This window comes from Triturus cristatus, chromosome 10 (assembly GCF_964204655.1).
Source record: "Triturus cristatus chromosome 10, aTriCri1.1, whole genome shotgun sequence".
Lineage (NCBI taxonomy): Eukaryota > Metazoa > Chordata > Amphibia > Caudata > Salamandridae > Triturus > Triturus cristatus.
This window is the reverse complement of record NC_140593.1, coordinates 897,845,824-897,865,320: the sequence shown is the minus strand read 5'-3', so window position 1 is coordinate 897,865,320 and position 19,497 is coordinate 897,845,824. Positions and strand designations below refer to the sequence as shown.

Genomic DNA, 19,497 nt, shown 5'->3' with positions numbered 1-19,497 from the left:
GATAAGTTACCTATCCCTTGTAATATGTGTTAAAGAATGAGATATCATCTGAAATTGTATGCGGTTGTATTGTAAAGCGCTCTGACACCCACGTTTTTGGGTCATGTTCACGCTATAGAAAACATTGATTCAATCAATTAAATGAATAAAAAAGAGCAGCTGCAGTTCGAAAATGTCTTTTTGATTGGTTATTTGAAAATTGTTTGCAGTTTCACTTTTGAACAGTCGTCTTGACTGCTTCCCTCCCTGAACCATTCCTGCATATGCTCTATGCCTGTATCTTATATGTGGATGATTCTGTCTTCTTTGTTGCATCCTGTGTAGTAGCGGCTCTTACTTTTGCTCTACACCTTTCCGCTCTTTCCAGCTGAACATGAATATAATTTCTGCATCTTCTGTGTATCTCAAATATACTTCCAGTCTAGGCACTGCGGTTTCCTTCAGCAGTATGAAATCAGGGTCGATGATTCTCATCATAATCGATACATTTAAATCTATGCATCCTCCCTAAGCGCACCTTTATCTTAACTCTGCATTCTGCTCAGGTATTCCACGTCTTTTCTCCATACCCACATCTTATATTTTATCTTATAACTGCTTCCTTTTAAGTATAGCTTGCATCTTGCTTCTGCCTTCTGTCTAGGGATATTTTTTCCTTACCTCTGAATCCTTTCTTTGTATACCTGTAACTTATGTCTCTTCTTTATATACACCTGTTTCTTACATATGTGTTCTGTGTGGGATTATTTTGTATTTTATCTGCATATTCTCTAGTTGTACCTTTATCTTAAGGGGTGAAGAAACAGAATTCAAAGATGTTTTTTCTCTCACAGTGCACCACCCTAGTGTGTACTTTGTTTATCTCCATTTTTGAAGGGCAGATAAGGGTTGCTGTTGCACTTCTCACTATACATTATCCCTTCATCTTACAGGTCTTGATGTATCTTTTTGTGTGATGAAGCAAGGGTCTTGGAGATTTCTCACTCTGCACCATACTTGCACCTTCATTAGGTGTCTGTGTGTATTTTATGGGAAGAGAAGAGAGGTTCCTGCAGCTCTTTTTCACTATACAGATTCCCTGAATCATTTCTAGATATGTTTTTCTTTTTTCGGGTGAAAAGGATGATTCCTGCACACTCTGTACTCTTACTGCATCAACTTGGGGAATCTTTATTTTCTCACATGAGAAAGTTGTGTTCATCTTCACTTTCTGGCTCTCAGCACTTCTTTTGCATCCTTTCTCCTTGTCCTCACTTATTCACTGGGATGATGGACCCTTCTCACCCCCTGTCCCTGAATCCTCTCTAGATATCTAATGAGAACGCGTTCTTCTGAAATCTACCTCTTTCTTTCAGTTCCAGCGCACTCTGCCTATTCTAATTTTCAATCTTTGTTTAAAGCCTTTTACATCGAGAACCATGAAATAAATTGCCTATCATTTTCAGGTTGCAAAATCGGCACCAAGCAAAAAAGTACAGCCAGTCAACGCCCCCAAATCCAGACCGGGCAGTGCCAATGTGAGTAGGAGGGCTGCGTCCCTCTAATTTGATTTTTCTACTTGTCTGGGTTTTTGGAGTTTGATGCTCAGGCAAAGGAGGCATCCTACTTCACATGGTCTAAGCAGGTCAAGATTTGTTTGAGCCTGGTCCTCTGTGGGTCCACTGTCTGCGAAGTGTCACTAATGGTTTGTACAAACAAATGGCTGTAGGCTCTATTTGAACTGTCGCGCATAGATGATGTATAAAAACAAATCACACTAGATAGTTCAATCAGTTACTGCTTGAACCAACCCTAAGTCTGTTGACAGTGCCTGCCCTGTTCAAGTATTTCGGCCATCGAAGGGTTGCTGTATGTATTGCATGTACAACGATTCAAAGCATTCTATAGAAAGAAGACTTCATGGTTTGGAACCTATGTGCTGCTCTGCTCAGTTCACTGTTTCAGCATGCCCTGTACTTTTCAGCCGTTAATTTGACAATCTCTGAGTCTACTAGAGATTCCCCATGAATAGATGCCGTTTTTCACTTCACTGCCATACCCATAAATATAAAGGTTGTCCTGCATGGTTGTTGGTTTATGGTCAAAGGGTACCTGGCATTTTTCTATACCACTGCAGAGGAGAGGATCTGCCTTTACCTTCCTTGTAAAATCCATGCAGTTCATCATAACTGTTGTTGTTATTTTCCTTCATCCACTATTTTTGCTGTAATGTATGAATATGCGTAAAGGATCAGGATGCCACTGCTGAGTGAAGGGTGCCAGTTGTGGACAGATTGTGTTTGTCTACATGGTGGTTCCAGTATAGGTTGTCTTTATCTTGCTGTATCCATAAAAACCTGCATTTCTATTTTTCCCCAGGTCCTCTGCCCTTAAAAACCTGCGGCTATCTTCCGGCCTATTGCTATATATATATACACAGTCCCAGCCAAACCATTTTGCGTGTTCATCATTTCCCAAGTTCCATTCTGTGTTGAGCTGTGCATTGCCTAACAAGCAAACCAGATGACTTTGGTTTAGGATGTCCAGGTTCAACATACCTTTCTAGTAAATAGTAGGAATCACTCTTCCTCTGTCTTTCTGAGCAGCCCAGGAAAAATTTGGAAAAGATTCGCAGAGCACTCCATCCTGAAGTGTTTGAAATTTGTAAGAAAGCTTGCACCTTGATTAGTGTGGCTCCCCAACAGTGCACCAAATCATGATAAATGCTCTTAAATTTTGGTATAGCTTGATTCAGAGGAGATGCAGGGTTTCCCTGGCCTTCGCTCTTTACCCGCAGCCTCCATGAAGGAATCTGGGAGAAGAACATAGAACAGCATAAAGGCAAACTGCCCGACAGTTCTACAGAGGCCTGGAGGGGGTGTAGCAACTGTTTGCCCTAACTGCTGGACTAATTTGTCTGCCACTGACTCCACAATCCCCAAAGGAGGGACATCAACAAGACAATTCACGGTTGACTTTGCCTTGGGGAGAGGATCGCCAGTACTGGGTTGAACTTAAGAGAGACAAATGGCTTTGTCAGCAAAAGCAATCTCAAATCATGCACCTCAAGGAAGTACACTGGCAGAGCAGGCGGCAGAATCAAGTACTCCCTGGAATGGTGCGCCTCTGGACCCTGGGTGAACTCCCTACAGGAAGTGATCAGCTGGATGTTCAGAGGACCAGTGGTTCTTGCTGCCCTCCACTTTGTGAGTAGCAAAAGACCCTGGCAGTATTTCAGCACTATGGTAAAGCATGTGCCCTGCACAGAGTCTCTGCCTGATTACATAGCCCTTCTCAGCCAATTCTACAGCACTGAATTCAGGTTCAGCCACAGGATGCAAAAGTAGTTTAGGAGAAGCAAAGATATAACTTTTTTGGTGCTACCAGTTGGCAGTGGTACGCAGAGGTTGAGAATGCCATATAGAGCCAGGATTAGATAGGTGCAGACTGGGTTCATTGAGGACAAGATTGCACAGGCTCAGAACTCTTCCAAAGAGCTCTTTAGAGTGGTGAAATCCTTAACCACGATCTTACAAAACACCCCCCATCATCAGGCCTCAAAGGAGAAATGCAACGCACTAGCCACCTATTTTAACAAAAAGGTTATAGACATTTATAGTTTCCTCCATGTGGAACTGAACACCTCTGGAGGCCTTGAAACAGATCAATCGGAGGCGGTAACCCCAGCATTAACCCTGGTTTCCCGATCTGGACAACTAGACGGTACTATCTCTCATGAGGGAATTCCCATAAGCCCCCCTTTCTTGATCCCGTCCCACACAGATTCTTGTAAAGGCTACTGAGGCCCTGCTGCCATCAATTGTTGACATGTTAAACCTCTCCCTACAGATAGTCCCTATTGCATGGAAGCAGGCAATAATAAAACCTTTGCAAAAAAAACAAACAAGCATAGATGTTGCTCTGCCAGACAACTTCCGACCAATATCACTTCTCCCATTTAACAGTAAAATATTGGAAAAACATATTAACAGAATACTGTCACAATTCCTGAAAGATCACCTTCGGCTACACCCTACACAGATGGGTTTCCGCCATCAGCACAGTACGGAATCCGCCTTGCTAGTGGTGTCCGAAGAAATGAAAATGACCCTTGATCAAGGTGGAGCTGCTGCGATACTACTCCTACACCTAAGCGCAGCATTTGACACGGTCGACTATGGCTTGCTGGCTAACAGACTCCAGGAAATCAGTAATTGGTTGGAGGAGAGGTCCTTCCAGGTTATGGAAGCTAACCTCCTCTGATATTAAGCCTCTGACTTGCTGTGTGTCACATGGCTCATCGCTAAGTCCCACGTTGTTTAATATCTACATGCGCCCTCTGGCGGACATAGTTCAAAGATGTGGCATCTCAGTGATTTCATACGCTGACAACACCAAACTGGTGGTGTCACTTGACTCCAGGACCAATGGCGTGTCAAGCCAGTTGGCGCTGTGTCTTGAACAGGTGGTTAAATGGATGACAGAGTAAACGGTGACTAAATTGAACTGATGGTCCTCGGTAACACTGGGGTACCCAGGCCCCATTGCCAGCTGGCCACGCTGCCTAAGGATCACTCCAGTCCCGAGCATTGACATTAAAAACCTCAGCTTCTGGATGGATAAGGAGCTCACCATGGAGACCCAAGCAAGGAAGGTGTCAGGTACTTGCTTTGGGTTGTTAAGAATGCTCCGCAAGACCCTTGACCTAATCCCTATACAGCTAAGGAGAACAGTCATACATTCCCTGGTTACGTCTTGTCTGGACTATGGTAACTCGCTCCTTTTCGGTGCTCTTATGTACGTCATCAAGTTAAAGCTAGTACAGAATGCAGCGGCCAGACTTCTGTGGAACTCACTCCCACAGGAGATTTGATTTATAGCAGCAGAATCATCCTTCAGAAAAAAACAGAAAACCTGCCTATTATGCAGGTCCATGTATCCCTAAGTGCTGCTTTTGCAGTCTCTGGTCACCCCGTTTCCCCCAAAAAGCTTGGACAAAAAGTAGCAGGCCCCCAAGGACTGCTTCTCTTTATGTTTGGGAATCCCACAGCTCAGTCTGTAGTAGTGATGGTGGCTATCAGGAAGGGGAAAGCTGTGTATCCCATCATGGATAAGGAGTTTGTGTCTAGAGACATACGAAAGTATGTACTAAGATGTCTTTACCTGTGCTAGGCAAAAGACATTGCCATAATAACCATTTAGGGTCACTGATTCCAAGGATGAGTTTGAGTGCTATTCTTCTTTGTTTCCAGGCAATACCAAGGAAGAGAATTGCTTAATGGCTAACCCAGGCAACAAAGCTGTTGAGCACATACTACTGATGTCTGGACTTCATCAGCACGACTGTCAAGATCATAAACTCACAAGTAGCCATGCATCAGCAGTACTAGCTCAAGTCCTGGGACCTGAAAACAGTGGCCCAGTAAATTAATCCGCCTTCTCTTTGATGGGAACACCATGTTCGAGTCCTCAATGGATGACGTTCTGTAGCAGTTTTGCAATGGGTTCGGTCCTAATTCAGTCACTGACTACCATCAAGGTGCTATCAGCCAGACAACATCCTATGTTCCAGCTGTCAAAGGATTTCCAGCCAGTCTCCTCTTTTTAAAGAGGCAGATGGGCGAAGAGGAGAGGCTTCAATGAGCAGAACAAGCCTGCTGCTCCTGCCTCAGCTGAGGCCAAGACGTCTGTGCCTTAACTGTGGTTCGACTGCTACCCTCCGCACTATCTAAGGAGGCACACTTTGACAGTTGGGGGAAAAGTCTTTCTCTTCAGTACCCAAGCTGGTCACTAAATATTTATGGGTTACATCAGTTGTGAAGTAATGCTGTACAATTTTATTTTCAATTTTAATTTTGTTTTAGATCTCCTACGAGATCAACAAATATACATAATTCCATCACTTTATAAAAAATGATTCTAAAAACATTAAAGCTCATTTTAGAACATGAATAGAATAGAATTCATAAACTTCTACAGTTTGACAAATTCATTTGGTGGGCATTTATTTTTTTGATGATCAAATTTTTATTTTCTTGTGGAAGGACAAAACTGGCATAAAAATGACATATCATGGATTCAATGACAATAAAAAGCAAAACCCCCACCCCCCCCCTTAGCCTCCCATTCCCCCTACCCGTACTCTCCCCCCTAGTATAAGCCCCCTAACCATTTCCCCCACACCCTGCGAAACATTTTGTGGCATCCCCGTGCAGCATACAACATCTGTTCTTGTGCGGCACACCAGTCCACGCACCTTCTCCATTTTGCACATTTGGGTGGATCGATCTGCTTCCAGGAAGCTGCGATATCCCTTTTAGCCACTACCAGAGCAGTAGTTAGAAAATATTTTTCATTGCGGGAGCCATCCAAACCATCCGTTATCCCCAGCAAAGCCATTTTGGGGTCATGGGGGACCCCCCACCCCAGGACCTCTGTTAATTCAAGTTCAATCTCACCCCAGTAACTCCCCAAGCGCGGGCAATTCCAGACCATATGGAAGAAGTCCGCCGGGTCAACCCCACAGCGGGTGCATGAAGCATCCGGGGAAAGGCCTGCACGATAAAGGCGCGCCGGGGTCAGGTAGGCGGCATGCAGGTAATAAAGCTGGATGAGACGCAATCTAGCCGATGTGGTGATCGTCCTGGGGGCCATAAGGGCGTCCCTCCAGTCGGCTTCATCCAATGGGCCCACCCAGGTCTCCCAGCGCTGCTTCAGTCCATCCCAGTCCACCGGGGTGTTATTAACCAGGGAGCGATAGATACGGGAGATTCCTCCTTTCCCAAGGCACCCCAACATCGCCTGAGCCTCAGGTGGGCTGTGGTCGGGAATCCGTGAATCCAGAGGGACGTGAGTCTGGACCGCATAGCGCAGCTGGAGGTATTTATAGAATTGCGAAGGGTGCAACGAGAATCGACCCTGAAGCTCCTGAAAGGAACACATGCGGCTCCCCCGCCACAAGTCACCCAACCAAGAGATCCCAAGAAGGTCCCATGCTTGAAACCCCTCCAGCCCCGCTACCTCCCGCAGCCAAATACCATGCCAAAGTGGTGTGACTAGGGCCAGTGTCTTCGACCAGCGGGTATGCTGTAGGGCAGCACGCCATGCCGAGTAGGGGGCCCGCATAACGTCCGAGAACAACAAAGGGATCACCGCCCCGTAGAGCATGTTTTGAATGGAGGAGAACCCCACGATCTGTACCTCTAACCTATAGGCCGGATCGCCCCACCCGCCTGAGAACCAATCATGAATCACCAGAAGCCGAGTTGCAAGATAGTAAAAATAAAGGTTGGTCATGCTCAGGCCTCTGTCATACGAGGGAATCCGGCAACGGTCCAGGGCCAGACGGGGCCTACCGCCACCCCAGAGGAACTTAGTCGCAATCTTGTCCATATCCCGGAACCAGGAGCGGGAGAAGGAGCAAGGCGTGTTCTGCAGCATGTATAGGAACTTAGGGAGTATCATCATCTTGTAAGTGCTATCCTCCCCAATGGGTTCAGTGGGAGCGACTGCCACTTCACCAGGTCCGATCTGGTCCTATTAACCACAGGAGCCACGTTGAGGGCCCAGCAGAGCTCCGGAAGAAGGGTGATCCAGATCCCCAAATATTTAAAGGAGAGTCTCCGGAGGGGAATATCAGATTGCCAATCTAAACATTCCCTAGACTGGTGCAACGGGACCAGGACAGATTTTTGGGGCTTCAGGTGAAGACCGGATGCCTGACCGAAACGGCGAAGAATCTGGCGAACACGAGGGCCCGAAATAGCCGGGTCTGAGATATAATGAAAGACGTCGTCCGCGTACAGGGGGATCTTATCGGGGACCATACCCGGCCAATTCCACCCACGGAGAACAGGGTCCGATCGGACCAGAACGGCCAGGGGCTCCATCGCCAGGGCGAAGAGGAGGGGCGAGAGCGGGCAGCCCTGCCGCGTTCCCCGCCCTATGGAAAACATGTGAGAGAGAGCTCTGTTCACCAACACTCGGGCTCGTGGCGCCGCGTACAGGACACGGACCATGGCACAAAACTGAGGACCGAAACCCATGCGCTCCAAGACCTCTCCGAGATAGACCCACCCCACCAAGTCAAAGGCCTTGTCAAAGTCGACCAGTAGAATAGCAAGATATGGAGATAGGCGCTCCCGGTGGGCCAGGGCCAGATGTAGGCGCCGCAAGCGTAGCCTAGTCCCCCGAGCTGGCATAAATCCACATTGGTCCGGGTGGACAAGTGAGACAAGATGCGGGCGAAGCCGTTGCACTAGGACGGTAGCATATATCTTAAGTTCGGTATTAATGAGAGATATCGGCCGTTAATCCGAGCAAGATTGTGATGGGGGTTGTGTTTTGGGAAGGACTACTATTGTGGCCGTATCCGTTTCCGGCGGGAACAAGCCCTTCCCCACCACTTCAGCATAGAGATCCAGAAGCCTCGGGGCGAGGGTTTCACGGTAATGGGCGTAATATTCCTGCGGGAAGCCGTCCGGCCCCGGGGTTTTCCCGGATGCCAAGTGACTGATCGCTTCACCGATTTCCTGCAGCGTGATGGGCAGGTCTAAAGTCTCACCAGCCTCCCGTCCCAACCGCCCGAGACCGACCCCGCTCGCCCCCATCATCTCCGCAAGAGAGATCTCCTGTGCCCGACCCCGGTACAGTTGGGAATAATAATCTGCCAAGGTCTGTGCCACTGCCACTGCCACGGAGACTGTGAGTCATGCCAGTGGAGTCCACAATGGCAGGAATAATCTGGTTTGCCCGAGGGTAAGTCGCCAGACGATGAAGGAGCGTACCGTTCTTGTCCCCCCCCCCACCCGTACACCCGGGCCACCGTGGAGCGCCAAAGAGTCTTAGCCGCCTCCATAGATTGCATACATATCTCCTCCCTCAGAAAGGCCAGCCGTCGCGCCCGCGTGGTGTCACCCAACGCCTCCTGGTCCCGTTCAAGTTCCAAGGCCTGTGCTTTGCAAGCCGTGAGTCGCTGGAGCTGTGCCCGGCGTTGCTGTTGCACGTGCCCCCTGGGAGCCCCCCTAATAGTCGCCTTGCCAGCCTCCCAGAGGATGGCCGAGAAGGAGACCGAGCCAACATTATGAAGATAATAATTGGTAATCTCGTCTCTCACTGTCTTCCGGAATTCTTTGTCCTGAAGGAACCAGGCATTCAGGCGCCACACCGGGGGGTGGATAAAGGAGGTGGGCCGAGAGCAATAAGCATCGGTGAGTGGTCCGAAAGGCCCCTTGGAAGAATGCGGGTGTCCTGAACACCCGCACATTCTGTAGACGGGACAAAAATTAAGTCGATCTGGGCGTGCGAATGGTGCGCCGCCGAGGTGTGAGTGTATTGTCGAGCATGTGGTGCCAAACCCTCCAAACGTCGCACAGGCCCTGGGCTTCAGCCCAACTCGACAACTGCTTCGCGCGAGCGGCTCAGGCGAGGGAGATCGGGCCCGTCGAGTCCATACGGGGCGTGTAGACGGCATTGAAGTCACCCCCTAGAACGAGCGAGCTCGCCGGAAGCATGGGCAACAAATCTTCGGCGTAGGAAAGGGCAGCCTGCAACAGGGACGGCGCCGCGTACATGGACAGCAAGGTGAGTGGTCGCCCCTCGAGAGTGCCACAAACTGCAACAGCCATACCCTGGGGATCTAAGTGCACCTGGGCCAGTATAAAGGGAAGAGACCGTCTGATCAGGATAGCCACCCCCCGGGAGCCCCTAGCAAAGCCTGAGTGCCAAACCCTATCATACCCATAGCGGGCGAGAAAGGGACATTTGTTACAGAGAAGATGGGTCTCCTGAAGGAGAAGCACGTCGATCCCCATACGCTGTGCATATTTAAGGACTGCCATGCGTTTGAAGCGGTCCAAAAGACCATTTACGTTCCAGGATAGTATGCGCATAGCGGCCCTGGGAATGAGTGTGTCAGCCATAACTATAGTCGGGGGCAGGCCTAACGAGTTCTCGTCTTCCGGAGTTGAGGGGACACATCCCTCAGTCCGCAGGGAACTCCACAAGCTAAGGGGAGCAAGCCCGGAGCAGGGAGCAGAATACGACGCCACCACTGCATAAGGTGTGAACGGGCGCCAATGTAAGAAGCACATCACTTGTGAGGAGCGGGTGACCCCGGAGTCGATCGCAAGGAGGGCCTGGGAGCGCGCAGAAAAGGGCCCCCCGTTGGGCACGACACCCAAACCAGAACTAAAGAGGGCGCAGGCGCATGGCCTCCCCGGAGGGAGAGACATCGGGAGAGCGGACAGGAGACCAGGTCAACAGTGTCGTGATGCCATAGAACAACAACAGCGAGGAAATCATCCCCCACCAACAAAATCCCCCCTAGGAGGAAGAAACGACCCCAAACCAACCCCAGCCCCCCACCCTATACTTCGAACACAGAAGCATCTGTCGCCCTAACGGTATATAACAACAACCAAGCTAAAACGCTCGGGCTTCAGCACATAGTGGACCCCTCAGTAGAGCGGAACAAGACAAATTCTCCTGCCCTGGCCGAGAGCTGCGATTATAGTGGAACACTGAAGCCCAGCCCCTCGCATCGTCAGCCTGGTAAAGCAGGTCCTCTTCCCCCCCCCCCCCCCTTCCCCCCCCTCACAAATCCACATGCAGTAAAAGGATATCATATGACTGGACTGCGGGAAAGATTCCGTGATGTCCATTTGTGTGTCCGGCTGGGCTGCAGAGCCCGCAAGCAGGGGGGGCTCATTGTGCCGTCCAGTATCAGTGGGACTTGTAGGTGCAGCCGAGGAGGCGGATGAGTCCCCAGACGCCTGGCGCGGCCAGCTCATGGAGCGTGTGACTACCGCCTCTCCTTCTGCGCGCCTTTGGGGCTGCGTGCGTCTCAGTCGACGGGTTCTTGACGGCCGGGGCGCTTCCTGTCCCCGATGCCCGGCCGCCGGTGATCCCTGTCCAGATCGGTGCAGAGGATGCTCCTCCGTCAGCCAGGTCCAGGCTGCTCTTGGCGTGTCAAAAAATATTGTTTTGTTTTGAAAAATGACCCGGAGGCGGGCCGGGAACTGAAGCTGGTACTGGAGGCCCATTGCCCGCATCTTCTGCTTCACCTCCATGTAGGATCGCCTTTGCTCTTGGACCTCCCGGGTGTAATCCGGGAAGATCATTATAGTGTGATTTTGGTATATGAGAGTCCCTTTGCGCCTGGCCTCAAGTAGAATTGCGTCTCTGTCTCTGAAGTTGAGGATCTTTAAGATGAAAGGACGGGGGGCGCTCCCGGAGGCCTGGGAGCCAGCGAGCGGTGGACCCTCTCCACTACAAACCAGGTTGACAGGCTATCTGCCAGCATCCAGGACTTAAACCAGCGTTCCAGGAAATCATCCGCACGGCCCAATTCAGCCCCCTCCGGAAATCCCACCAGGCGGAGGTTACTACGCCGGGCTTGGTTTTCTGCATCTTCGGCCCGGCGGTGCAGTTCCTTAGATTGGGTGGTCAGTTCTCGCACTTGGTCCTGTAACTGACAGATGTCGTCCTCGGCCGTCAAGATTCTTGATTCGGTTTCGGTGATGCAGGCGGTGGCGTTACGCAGGTCCTGCCGGAGAAGGGCAACATCGACCTTGACCTCCCCAACCATACCCTCCAGGGAGGAGCGGGATGCGTTGATGGCCTGCAAAATGGCTGCAAGATCCGTGTTGGGGGGCCGAAGCGCCTCCCCGGTCGGGCCCGCCCCCCTCTCGGAGGTGGTGAACTGGTCCATCCTGGTTTGGGTGGCTGCGGGTGTCGGTTTGGGAGCCTGGTCCTTACCCATGATGGCCGCACCAAGGTCAACGGGGGACGTCAAAGCCAGACAGTGAGCAATGTGGGTACCCTCTGGAGACCCCACAGGGACCGGGGAGGCGAATAACAGGGGGGAGGGGGTGTGGCCGGGGCACCCCGCCCATCCGGGAGGCCAAAGGCAACAAACACAGTCAGATCACGGCCCCGCGCGCCGCCCGATGAGGCAGCCGAGTGTCCCTCAAGGCCTGCCACCGACCTGTATCCGCAGACCCGTGGCCAACCGGTACCCAGGGCGGCGAGGGTCTCCCACGGCAGCTACAGCTGAATTCTCCTTCCCCGAACACCGTTCAGTGCGGCGCGCACGGCGGCGACACCGACGCCATTGCCCGTGTCAGCCCCAGGGTCCCCGGGGCACAGATGTTCACAAGTGCTCACGTAGGGCCGGGTAGGCACGTAGTCTCCGTATCCCCCAATCGGCCCGACCAGGAACCGCAACACCTCTCCAAAGGGCTCCCAGTTCAGGCGGCACGGGGCAGAACCACTGTCCAGCCGCCCATGGCCGTCTGCCTCCGCCGCCTCCTACAGCACAGCCAAGGCTAGATCCACGCCGCCACCAGCAAAGTCACAGAACCCGGGCACTCCGTACAGACGTCAAAGCACATCAAGGTGATCCCCGGTACACAGGCAGGAAGGCCCGCCCCCACTCCAGGCGCCTTGTGGTGGGTCTCCAGCCACTGATGTCAGCACTCAGCCCAGGCCGTGGGCGCAAAAATCAGGTCACCCCCCCCCCCCCGGGATCTTAATGCCTTCACAGCTGATAGCGTAAGTCCTGAAGACAAGGGGGGGGGGAAAGAGTCTCACTCACTGACCGCCGGCCCGCAGCCCGATCAGCAAAGGCGGATGTCCGCTCCGCGCCACTCAGCAGCTCCCAGCAGGCCGCGAGGGACCAGGTCTGGATTCAGCAGGGGAAGGGGAGGGGGGAAGGGGGAAGCCGGTCCCCGGCCGTCGACACCCGGCCCGAAGGCGGGCCCCCCACCACTCTCCGGCCACCTCAACAGCCAAGGCGCAGCCCCAGTCGCACCACGCCTCACTCAGTGCCGCACCCACCGTCCGCCGTCCACCACAGCTCGGCCCCCCGGGGCCCGCTCCGCACCCACCGCCGGCAGTCCGTTGGCAGGAACACCTCTTCTCTCGTGAGGGGGGGGGGGGCTGGCAGCAGCAGTCAAAGTGCCTCGGCGAGACCTCAGATGTCCCAGCAAGACCAGGCCTAGATACCTCGCGGGCTCAATTAGCAGCCGGCCCGGTTCCCGGCACCAGGATCGCCACCTCCAGCCGCCGGCCCACCTCCAAGCCGCAGATCTCCGCTCGGGCCGGGCCAAATCCTCCCAATTTCGGACCCTGAGCCGTGTGGCAGGTCAGCGTTCAGTTGCGCCCAAGAAGAGTCGGCCAGGGCAGCTCGTCAAGGATCGGCGAAGGATTTGCGGGGTCAGGCGTCCGGAGCCTCACCGCAGAGCGGCCATGTTGGACCAGCGCCACCTAGCGCTCCCGGCTCTTGGTGGGCATTTAAAAAAAGCAATCAGATCAGTGATTGAGGAGAGGTTATAGCTAAAAACAATAGGTTCTGTTAAACGATTTCTAGCCTCAACTACCTCCTTATTGGAACTTAAACTTAAGATGTATTGAGTCCTGAGTTCCATTATAGCATTTATCGCAAACCCTGCTATCTTCATCTTGGTTACCCCAACTTCTTGTATGAGCTTTTAGAGGGTGTATACCTGAACGCAGCATAATAATACATCCCCTGATACTATGCTCCAAAGTAAATCTTACGTATTTTTGAGAGATCTTAAACTCAATAGTAGAGGTGAGAGATTTATAATGAGAAAGTTGAAGGTAATCGCGGAGTCATATTTTTGAAGAAATGCTTCAGGTGTGCTGGAGACCAGGATTGAAGGATAGTTTCAGTACATTGAAAATATTCTAAGGCTGCCTTTATATTTGTTTGAAAGGTATCCTGTTTTTTCCCGTACCTAAAAGTTTCATCTTTCAATAAGGTCCTTAAAAAGCTGCCTTCTGCATGTAATAGTTTAAAAGCCCATCTGATAATATTGGCTAGAGCTACTGAGAATGCAGTTACTATGGCGAGTTCTAAGCGCATGAACTGTACTCGAACAGCGTGGCTCAATAGGGTTAGTTGCCGGAGTAATTTGCCTTCAGCATTATTCAGAACACTCCATCTAGCTATTCGATTATACTCTGTAGCATAGGTTATAGTTGGAGGAATTTTTGCCCTATAAACTTCAAAAAGAGCTTGAAAATGCCTGTTGCCCGAGTAAGAGGAAAATTTCCTTAACCCATTTGGATGTGCCACTGCTTTTTGATTCATCTGATGTAGGTGGGAGTGTTTGCGAAAAGACCCTCCTGAGATATGTATATGCTTTTGCCACCTTGATTATTTTATTACCTAATTTTTATTCATATTGGATATGGGGTTTCCACCCCTAAATGGGACTATCTTGGTCTTAGAAATATTCACCTTTAGGTGGTTTGTTTCTGAGTATTTTGTAAGGGTCTCTATATTTCTCTGTAAGCCCAATGGGGTAAAATCAAAAAGAACCACTTCATCAGCATACATTAACACGTGTATATTTTCTAAAGCTGCTTTAGGAGGGAAATTATTTACTTTTTGAAAAATCTGGTAGATCGCTTATGTAGAGAGAACAAGAGGGGAGCTAATAGACAACCCTGCTTTAAACCATTCTGAGTGGAGATCTTATAGGTCAGGCCTTTGTCACTTCCCATCTGAACTTTACACCATGTTGCTGTTTGTAAGGCTACGATTAGCCTCAAAAGTGAGAACAGCAACCATATTTCCTTTAGTTTTCTCCAGAGTGACGATCTGTCGACCCTATCAAAAGCTGTCGAGAAATCAACAAATAGGCTCCTCCTCCTTGTTGGAGCCTGGAGCATGCGGGAGGAAATTGGTGGTCCGGGCCAGGAACAGGTGTTGAGGGAAGTCCACTGCTACCATGGCTGCCAGCACAGACTTTCTCTACGTGCTGCATCAGGTCCAGGAGTTAGTGTGTGGCATGCGACGTAGCTCCTCCGCTCTATGGGTCGCTCTGTCCAGCCCAGCCCTGCCCCACGCTTCCTACCGTCTCCGATGCCTCTCGCTCTGGGATCGCGGCAGCCCGACCTGCGGGTAGAGGCCTAGCTGTTGGCCTGGCCCGTCTGTAGGGCTGGAGAGGGGCTCCAGAACGAGAGCCAAGGGCGGGAGCGAAGCCGCGAATAGGACTGCGGAAGTGCTCCTCCCGACCCCATGCAGCACCCTGTACTCCTGGGAGCGGAGCACCGCTGAAGAAAACAGCAACAAAGCCAAGAAAACAGTCCGGTCTGCGGTCGTGGTGACAGGGAGCTGTTAGGACGGCGGCTCGGAGCGCCTCGTAGCTCCCTGGACTGCACGGCTGCTGATCACAAGGTTTGGATATTCAGATTCTGCCATCACTGCAGCACCAGTGTACAACTCTAGCATTCCTGGGAAATGCTGTACTCTTACTGGCCACATCTACCACTATCCATGTTTTCTGTGCCCCGGTCAGTATCCCAAGAACTTAAGCAGGAGTTAGTGGAGGCTCCTAATTTAATGCTCAATTGAACAGATCCTTCCACTCCTGAAGGTCTTGCATATTGTTGGTCATCCATACACGCTGGCACATGAGGGCCCTTCAGTGGTACCTCCGCAGACTGTGGTTTCAACACGAAGGAAATCTCAGGGAGGTAGTCAGTATCTCTAGAGACACTGCGCGGAGTTATGGTGGAGTGTTTCGGACAACCTGTCTCAAGGGAAGCCGTTTCAACCAACTTCTCCTGTGGACATAGTGATAACAGATGCCTCCACTCTAGGGTGGGGAGCTCATCGGAGGGATCTGGGGGTCAAAGGCCTTTGGTCTCCAGAGAAAAGATTTTCACATCAATCTTCTGGAATTGCGGGCAATATGTTAGGCTTTCCTTCCTTCCCTTCGCGGTCAGTCGATTAAGGTCCTGACGGATAACACTACCACGATGTAGTACATTAACAAACAAGGTGGAGTAGGGTCGTATCGTCTCTGCAGAGTGGTCCTGCGACTCTGGTCCTGCGCTCAGTACCTGCGCTCAGTACCAACAAATTTGCATGATTGCGAATCATCTGGCCGCAGTGCTGAATGTGCGTGCAGACAGTCTCAGTCAGCAGTACTCGGCCGATCACTAGTGAGGTCTCCATCCAGAGGGGTCCATCACATTTTCAGAATGTTGGGTTGCCTCGGATGGACCTGTTTGCCACTCACGAGAATATGCACTGCCCGTTGTTCTGCAGTCTCTAGTATCCAATGCGAGGAGCGTTGGGGGACGCTTTTCAGTTAGATTGGGGCTCAGAGCTTCTTTGTGTTTCCTCCAATACCCTTGATTCCTCGAGTTCTGAGGAAGATTCGCCAAGACCAGGCCCAAGTGAAATTGATCAACCCGGATTGTCCAAGAAGGGTTTGGTACACAGACCTCCTTTACCTCTCTTCGCTCCCTCCTCTCCGTCTCACTCTCAGGGAAGACCTCCTCTCGCAGTCGCAGGGCCAGGTTCTACACCCCCACCTCCAGAGCCTGCACCTTCATGCCTGGAGATTGAACGGGGCAACCTGAGCTCTTTCTCTCTCCCACCGGATGTGGTGGATGTTATTTTATCGACCAGAAGACACTTCACCAAATCTGTTTATTCTGGTAGGTGGGCCAAGGTTAAGTGGTGTGAAGAGAGATAAATTGATCCTTTACAAGCCCATTTGTCTGATATTCTGAGTTTCTCTCTTTCCCTAACTTAACAGGGTTGTACAGTTGCTACGGTTAAAGGCTACTTGACTCTCGTCGGCTGTTCTCTGTTTACCAGACCAACCCTCCTTATTTAAATCTCCCATAGTCATGAGATTCATTAAGGGTCTCGCTAATAGGTTTCTTCCCACTCCCTTTATCGTGCCTCAGTGGGATTTGAATTTAGTTCTTACTTTCTTGATGAGTGTCTCCCTTTGAGCCCTTGCATAGTTGTCCTTTGAGATTCTTAGCATTTAAGACTATATTTCTGATTGCAATCACTTCCGCTAGGAGGGTTAGTGAGCTGCTGGCTCTTAGCTCCAAACCCCCATTGACCTCATTTCATGTGGATAAGATGGTTCTTAGGAACAGAGCTGCTTTCCTGCCTAAGGTGATCACTCCCTTCCACCTAGGGCAATCCATCACTTTACCCACTTTTCATCCTCCTCACCCTTCTTTCTATTGTGGATGAGAGACTTCACCTCCTGGACTTTAAGAGGGTGGTCAGCTTCTACCTGGACAGGATGAAGGCCTTCAGGTTGAATGACCAGATTTTCATCCGATATGTGGACCAGATGAAGGGCAAGACTGCCCACAAAAGGACACTGTCCGGGTTGATCATCCTCTATATCAAGATCTGCTATGCCTTGGCCAAGAAAGAGCCTCCCGAAGGTATTCAAGCTCATTCCACCAGAGCTTAATCATCTTTTGTGGCTTTAGCTAGAGGTGTCCCTCTATCTTCCACATTTTTTATTCCCTACACCTCTCGCTTGGCCATGGTGAGGTTGCAGCTGTTTTGCTCTTGATTTTATGGCACAGAATATCATACCCTCAATACAACTGCACTATTAATATAAGGTGCGTAGATGACCGGGTGGGTTTTTGCTATATTTCAGCAAAATGGTCAGCACTCTAGAAACTTTGATAAAGTTGAAGATTTCTGGCTGTCATTAGTCTTCTTCACCCTTTGATAGCAACGCCCAATCCACACCTCTTGTCCCAGCCTATGCCCTTTTACATAGAATAATACTGAAGTTCAGACAAAGCCAAGGTAGTTTTTGTTTAGTTTTTAATCACTTTTTTATTCAGTTTTGTGCATTATATAGCATTTCTGACAGTATGGCAATCGACTTGTAGTCTACAATTATATAAACATCAGGTGTTGGGATTTTCATGTCACATTCAGAAAAGTAGGCACATATTACTACAGCAAAGAAAGGGATAATGAGAAGGAAAAAAGAGAACAAGTCAACAACCTTGAGCGTGGTCTCATAGTGAGTGTGTAGTATTTTGTAGGATGTACTGTGAAAGGCCAGGTAGATATGCCATGGTTTGTTTGTAGGTGTCAGACTGGGTCGGTACGCAATTGATCCCTACAACCTAGTCTGACCTGTGGTATTCCGGTGACTACGTGTGTGGCTACTTTGAGTACATTTCGTCAACAGGATCACTTAGGTGCATGTGTAGGAGGTCATTCCAGGATGCAGGTATAGAGCGCCTCTATAGGCCACGCACTTCCTCTCAGTAGAGTACCATAGATTCTACTGCAGTCCATTGTAATGCTTTAGCCTGCCATTGTGAGGCACGAGGGAGCATCCAAAATGTTAGTACCATCGAAAACATTAGATTTTATTTGACTAACAGTTGTCATTTAATCCCAAAAATAAACAATGCGACCAAGAGCATGTTTTGCCTTTTTAACTGCCTTCCTGACCTTAGCTTCTTATTGTGGACACACCATTGAAAGGACCATGTGTTAGCAGTAGCCTTTTCACTCATCAACTTCAACATTGACCTCTAATGGGGTCCACCCACCAAAACGATAAGCAAGCTTCAAAGAGTATAAACTCTTTGGCTTAAGAGCTGTTCAAATCTCACCTGCAGTGATGTCACTTAACCATTTGCCTTGTGCAACAAATCCCTGCAGAGTAGCTTACTGGAGTACTTGCCCATAATTATTTTCCTATACCAGCTCTCCTGACCCCTACCTTCTAGAACACACACTGGTTCTATTAAAAAAATAATTAAACAAAACATTGTTGACTAAGAACCATGTCCTTAGAACACTCTTCCGTTTGAAAGTATCTTTCCCTTTGAAGCAAACTTCAGAAAGTCTATGAAGGCCTGAATATCATCTCTGCCGCCGACCATGTAGATTTAAATAAGGTGACGTGATAAGTTTGTTGATTCTTCTTTTGAGACTCTGAAAAACGTATACAGCTCATAAAAGCACTGTATAAAAAGTAAATATTGTGTCATCGGTCAAAAGTCCATTGCTTCGTCTTGTAAAACTCAAGAATAAACTTGGGTCTCTTAGCTGCCCCAGGATATTGTGTGCTCCATAAGCACCACAGTAATTGTGTGCAACATGTATTACTCTGGTCAAATGGACTTCTCATCTGCTGTGATTTGGAGACTTATGCTGTTTTATTGTGGTGGGAGTCATATTCATCCAGCCTTTTGCAGTCTCCCTTGTTATCTTTTTACCTATTGCAGTTATTGTGACCAGAGGGGCACTCGCCACATTTCAGAATTTGACATATGAGTTCAAAGGTACTCATTGGTAAATTGATATCTCTTTTAAAGGCAAAGAGCATTATGCTTTTGTTCCTACTAACACTCCAACTAGAGGACTTCAGTGGACGGCCTGCAGATTGAACTCTCCTCTCTCAGCTGGCCAAAATTGGCATAGCAATATGGTCTTTCCTTCGTGGTTGAGGTTGACTCCCAAGCCAATAACCTGTCATGGTACGAGGCAAACTGAGTCACATAAGTGAGGCCAGGTCCAAGCATGTGAAAAACACTGACTTCATATATATCTTTGGTATTTGTATCTTTCATACTGGTCCAACTGCATAATGCTCCCGAACATCTAGCCCCTGAAGCCATAATGAATTATGCCTTAAAGGTAAGGGAGGATGTTGACTTGCTATCTCCTCAGCTTTCTACATTTCC

At 49.8% G+C, this 19,497-nt stretch overlaps 1 protein-coding gene across 50 annotated transcripts in view; it reads left to right on the top strand.

The window, feature by feature from the left end:
• MAP4 (microtubule associated protein 4) overlaps nt 1-19,497 on the top strand; it is a 1,793,677-nt gene that overhangs the window by 1,593,922 nt on the left and 180,258 nt on the right. For 42 of the 50 annotated variants that reach the window (XM_085628688.1, XM_085628664.1, XM_085628660.1 and 39 more), the window contains one exon: nt 1,446-1,517. The exons of the other annotated variants lie outside the window; for them this stretch is intronic. In XM_085628688.1, coding sequence (XP_085484814.1) covers nt 1,446-1,517 — 72 coding nt within the window. The remainder of the gene's footprint in view (nt 1-1,445; nt 1,518-19,497) is intronic. 50 annotated transcript variants of the gene reach the window in all.